The following is a 5,997-nucleotide window of genomic DNA, read 5'->3' as shown; positions in this document are numbered from 1 at the left end:
AATAATATGTTTAGACCAAAAATATCAAATAATATGTTTAGACCAAAAATGAGAACGGATCAATGGAGAAAATGAGAACGGATCAATGGAGAAGTATGAACTTAAGCCAAGATTTTCTGAAAAAATCATATAGAAATTTTAGGGTCGATAAGTTTCGAATCTTCATTATAGGACATGGTGGAGATTTATTATATTATGGTGATAAACCTTGATAAAGATTTATTATATGATGGTGATAAACCTTGATAAAGGTTCGAAACGCGTCACCCTAAAATTTTCCATGTGATTTCAAATTTTGACAAATCAGAAATCAGAAATATGAACTTATTTGTTCAGTAAAATTACATTACACATAAATCTTGTCGCATTAAGCAAGATATTTTAATTATCTACAGAGACAGGGACTAACTGCCTCGCAGCTATCCGCCTTGTTCATTTTGGTTAAGATTACAAATCTGTGAAGGTTGTATTCGGTGAGCAGTGAACAATGTGGCCACTGGACCACGATTGTGATTGTGATTGTTAAATGCTGTGATTGTTGAAGATGCAAGTCAGATAGTTCACAGCTTTGAAGGGATTGAAGTTTTTTTGCTCAACCAGTGCTCTCAGATGTTTTCTGAGAATTTTTCCAGACTCAGTTTGCGGAATGGAAACCACAAACGCCACTTTTCTTATCTTCTTGTATGGAGCCACCTAATTCCATCACACCCACATTGATACAAATGCCATATTACTTGCAGAAGATAGAGAGGTTCCTAAGTAAACCAAAAACCACATAAAACTCTAGAAACAAACAAATGAAACAATCAATAAATCACCTGTCTTCCAATAAATTCAATCACATCCTCTTCTGTTAGATTGCTTTGAGGCTTCCTCGCTATAAATGCCATAGGAACTTCACCTGCTTCTTCATCTGGATATCTGCCAACACATTCCCCAACCACTGTCAATATACACAAAATATAGGCTGGTATAAGAACAATATAGAGCGATGCAAAATAATGATTTATATTCTCCTTTTAGTCAATTGATTCACATTTTTGCTAATAGCTGAATCAGAATCCCCTCTCCAGACAAAATAATATTCTGCCTGAGCTTCTCTTATTCAATTCACTTGCCCAAAAAATGAAATGGAGAGCTGGGAAATCTCACGGTATTACTGCAGAGTCTTCGATCTGTGGATTGCATAGCAGAAGCTCTTCCAATTCAGCTGGTGCTATCTGAAATGGTTTTCCATGCCATAATAAATAGCATCAAATGAATGTAATTGAAAAATTTATCAAGTAGGTATAATGAATTACTGTTGGTATTAAACGAGAATTAACTAGACATACCTGGAGTCCCTTGTATTTGATGAGCTCTTTTAGTCTGTCTACAATATATACATGCCCTTCTTCATTGATACGACAAATATCTCCAGAGTGCAACCAACCTTCTGAATCTGTAGCCGATGATGTAGCTTCTTTGTTCTTGTAGTATTCTGTAGAGATTCAGAAGCTGATCAGATCAAATTTTGACAGTTTAGAAATGAAACTCTGGTGGAAAAATGGTGATGGGTAGCATGAAATTATCCTTCTACTCTATCCAGAACAAATGAAGGCGCTACTTTCCTAGGAGATCCCTAAAGGATCTAATGTAGGCTTTACAAAGGAAAATAGGTAAGTTATATGTCAATTCAGAGTAAAATCATAGCTTAGTAGTGGATTTAATTTTACAGATGGAGTTAAAAACAGTCTCTGCATAATTGTAACTGTTTTCTGCTCGTAAAAATCTTGAAGGATGCTAATAAAATTCATATAATCTCATAGATATTTTACATTATATCCTAATGTGTTTTTACCTTTCATGACCATAGGGCCTCGGAAGCATAATTCGCCTCTTCTGTTGGGAGGCAAGGGCTTCCCCGTTACAATATCAACTACCTTAGCCTCCACATTAGGGACTAGTATGCCTACTGAACCGTAATGCTTGATGTCGTTTCCTTCGCTCTTTATGACTGAACCACTCATCTCAGTCATTCCATACATCTGCAGAAATGATGAGTAGAACAATCAGGTAAAAACCAGTTATAAATTGAAAGGGAAACTTTTCAACGGCAGAAATGCTCACTAGATTCAAGTAAACTGGGAGATAAATTCTACTAGGGTGATTCATCCATCAAGCCTTTGTATTTATAAGTATACACAGCATTGCAAATATCAACATGAACGTATGCTCATCTCAGGTCTAAAGAGGAGGATGCATATGAAATCTTCAGATGAAATCTTGTGATGTATTACCGAAAACGTCATTACGGCCCTCTTCCAAATCGCTGAAAATCACTTGCACCTGGGCAGGAGGCCTGGAATTTGATGGCACGTATTTACTCGTGATGTATTATATTGACACGGAAATAATTAAGAGCTCTAATATTTAGAATTAGTGACACAATATTTGTGATGTATTATATCGACACGTCAATAATTAAGAGCTCTAATATTTAGAATTGGTGACACAATATTTGCCTTTATTTAAAAAACTTAAGTTCATGTCAAGGTGGCAAAAACTATCAAGTGTCAAACCAAGCAACCATCTATCCGCGAATACTCATCACTGTTAGAATGTGGTGTACACAATAGATTTGGGTCCTTTATTTTAGCCAAGCAGAAGCTTAAGGCCGAAACTTAAGTTCATGTTACTTAAAGCTTTTTAGGCAAATATTTGTTTTTATTTAAATAACTTAAGTTCAGGTTACTTATTTAGCATGGTTTTATGTTACGGTTATGTTTAATTATTTTAATAAAATTGTGGAGTTATAGAAGCAAAAATAATGAAAATAATTTTTTTTATTTAAATAAGTTCAGGTTACTTAAAGTTTTTCCAGGTAAAAATTATATGTATTTTTTTTATTAAAAATTTATTTAATACGGTTTTATGTTATGGTTACGTTTATTATTTTAATAAAATTGTGTAGTTATATAAACAAAAATAAAATTGTGTAGTTACATAAACAAAAATAAATGAAAATAACTAGTAAGTATATAAAGGTTTCCAAAACAACTCAAAGTTGCTTTAATTTTTATCTAAAATAAGGTGAAACAAATCGAATTGGATGTTGGATGTCATTCTGAGTAGGTGGTATCACCTTTTTGAGTAGGTGGTATCACCTTTTCAGATTCTAGCGCCAAATTAACAAGTGTATTTTATCAATCCAAAAACAAGTGTATTTTATCAATTCAAAATCAATGTAGGTTATTGAATGAATATAATTGTAATATTATTGTAGATATCTATAGTGACAAAATTGTAGATATGTATAATGACAAAATTGGCTGACATTAAAGTTTGAAATTGGAATTGAAATTGAAAATGGGAGGTGACTATAAGATATCGAGCAAGTGACATACTCGCTGGCAGAGTAAATGCATAAATCATTGGATAAAATTATTATAAAGGGAGGGGTATGCAAAAGACACTAAAAATCTAAGATAGAATCAATTGCATCTTCACCCAAGCCACATGCCCAAACTATTCCAAAAGTACACATAGAAGCAAATATGCATGTGGTGGAAGTTTACCAGAAAATTGACAGGGAAAGCATGGATCATGAATTTTTAGGATTTTTATATTATGGAAGCAACATACTTTCCAGAACTATTACACTATTACCATGCTTCAATAATCACTCAACTACCAAATTCTAGTTCCATGTCAAACTTCCAAGTTCTCCCTAGCCCTTCGTAGTTCATGTTTCACCCCTGATAGGATGGTCACATCGAAACTACCAAGAGCTCGAGGAACTTTTTTTCTTTGAAAAATTGTGCAAGATTTTGAATTATATAAATTTAGAAATCCACATAGCACTCTAGAATCATTGAAAAGCTTTGGAATGCGAAAATAACCTCTCGAAGGCACCCATGACTCGGTTGAGGAAGTTGGTAGCATAACTTTACTCACAGATGGCACTAAACTATGTTTGTGGCTTCAAAAGCATAGATTGCACTACAATACAACAAGGTGAAGTGTGCTTTGACCTTGATAATGTACATGCCCATGCTTCCTATGCCTTGTCTCATATATTGTCTCATTGTTTCTCACTAATGAAAAGGAAAATAAATAGGGTGGATTATAAGTGAGTTGGTTATACATGTCAGATGTAGTAATTGTTTTTACAGTACTAATTTTGTCTCCTAAGGAGAAGAAAAATAAATAAGGGTGGATTATAGGTGAGTTGGTTATACATGTCAGGTGTACTAATTGTTTTTACAGTAATGATAAGGCAAATTATAGTTGAATTGATTATACATGTCATATGTACTGATTCTTTTTCTAACTTCAATATTTCCTTTGTTGATAATAGGTTACCAACCAACACTCCCATGTGAAAACTTTATGAAATATTAAAACAATTTTAATACATTGTATTGGTTTTACTACAAATTCTGACTCCACATCGATTCCATGCAATTATGATGATGGAGAGGATGGTGAGCCTATGATAAACTCCATAGTCCTTAAGATGGAAATTACTACAAACTCTGATAAAACCTTACTAAAAACTATGACCCCACATCTATTCCATGCAATTATGATGATGGAGAGGACGATGAACCTAGAAGATAGCCTGATCAACTCTAGATGGAAATTACTAAAAACTTTGACCCTAGATCAATTTCATGCAATTATGATGATAGAGAGGAGGATGACTTCTAGATTTGTGCATAACTTTTGTACCATGTGTTTTGGATGGTTTAGGAGATGTCGATCCCATCAATGAGTAAAATAGACTTCATGATTCAATAAGTCATTTGTGTGTCATGTTCATGTTGTTTTTTTTTATATATTAAATATGTGAAAAAAAATTAACATTTGTATTATTGAAGGTAATTTTTTAATGAAACAGTTATTGGAGAGTCAATTTATTATCAAAACATTATGATTAAAGAGAAAAATTTTAAACATAATGTTCCTTAATGAAAAAACAAAAAAAAAAAAATATTTTACAAAGAATGAGGAATCCAAATTCTAACCGTTACGGTACTAAATATGGAATGTAATGTATGCTCATTTTCATTTGCAAACCTACCGAAACAAGAGCTTGAATCCCTCCATTCATATTCCTAGCTAGCATGAAATTTAAAATTGAAGAAGCAAGAAGCAACATTCATATTGTCAGCTAGTTTGAAATTTGAAATTGTGGCCTTCCTCGCTAGACTACTCCATTTCAAATTCTTTCTTATCAATAGAGATCTTCATTGTTAGTGACCTGAAGTTCAAGTCAAGGAGGTCTCTTATCTAGATCGATATTTATGTCGAAATTACAGTGGCGTATGCACTTGGTAATTGTATGCAGAATCACTTGGACTCACTCCATACAGATTAAAAAAGGAAGGTTTGCGATGAAATTTCTTCATATATGAGCGGGAGACGACATTCCTGAATCAAAGTCAAATTTCTGGAAAGAGATCAGTTTGGCCTCGTAGAAAGCCCATGGGTCATGGTGTAATTGTTAGAATTAATGGAGAATAGGTTATTCTTGTTACGTAGTTATGCATTCTACTTTTCTTAGTCATTCAGGTTCTATTATTCAGGGATATGATTTGTTGTCCCTAACAAATTGTATCTATTTATTATTGGAAATTAATGTGAATCCTGTGTGGCGTTTTGCTTATAGGAGCTCCTGGTGATCCGCACCTATGAGCTCCTCTTGTGTTGGTTTGTCATTTCACATCTTTCGTGTGCAACTCTTGACATGGTATCAAAGCATATAAAGAAATCAACATTATCTACACCTCATCATTAAATACAGTATACAAATTAGGATCATTTTTGCTCCGTTTATAACCATGCATGAGGAAAAATGAATCAATTTTTTTGTACCAGGATCTAGGAGTCTGCTTTAAACCATATAAAGCTTTCTTTAATCTAGATACTAAATGCTCTTCTCCCTTCTAAACAAACCCCTCAAGCTGCACTAAGTATACTTCTTCTTTTAAATCACCATTTAAGAAAGCAAAT

At 33.5% G+C, this 5,997-nt stretch overlaps 1 protein-coding gene across 1 annotated transcript; it reads right to left on the bottom strand.

Moving 5' to 3' along the window:
• Positions 1 to 522: 522 nt before the first annotated feature.
• On the bottom strand, positions 523 to 2,291 carry LOC149245491 (beta-phenylalanine coenzyme A ligase-like). Its single transcript, XM_089438852.1, has 6 exons — positions 2,280 to 2,291; positions 1,841 to 2,027; positions 1,335 to 1,480; positions 1,153 to 1,220; positions 819 to 921; positions 523 to 693 (listed from the first exon to the last, which is right to left on the bottom strand). Exons 1-6 carry the CDS (start codon positions 2,289 to 2,291, stop codon positions 523 to 525), a joined length of 687 nt encoding a protein of 228 aa, XP_089294978.1.
• Positions 2,292 to 5,997: the final 3,706 nt, after the last annotated feature.

Source organism: Pinus tabuliformis, chromosome 7, assembly GCF_031772625.1.
Source record: "Pinus tabuliformis cultivar Carrire ecotype Pingquan chromosome 7, CPIR1, whole genome shotgun sequence".
NCBI classification, from domain to species: Eukaryota; Viridiplantae; Streptophyta; class Pinopsida; order Pinales; family Pinaceae; genus Pinus; species Pinus tabuliformis.
This window is presented reverse-complemented; position numbering and strand designations above follow the sequence as displayed.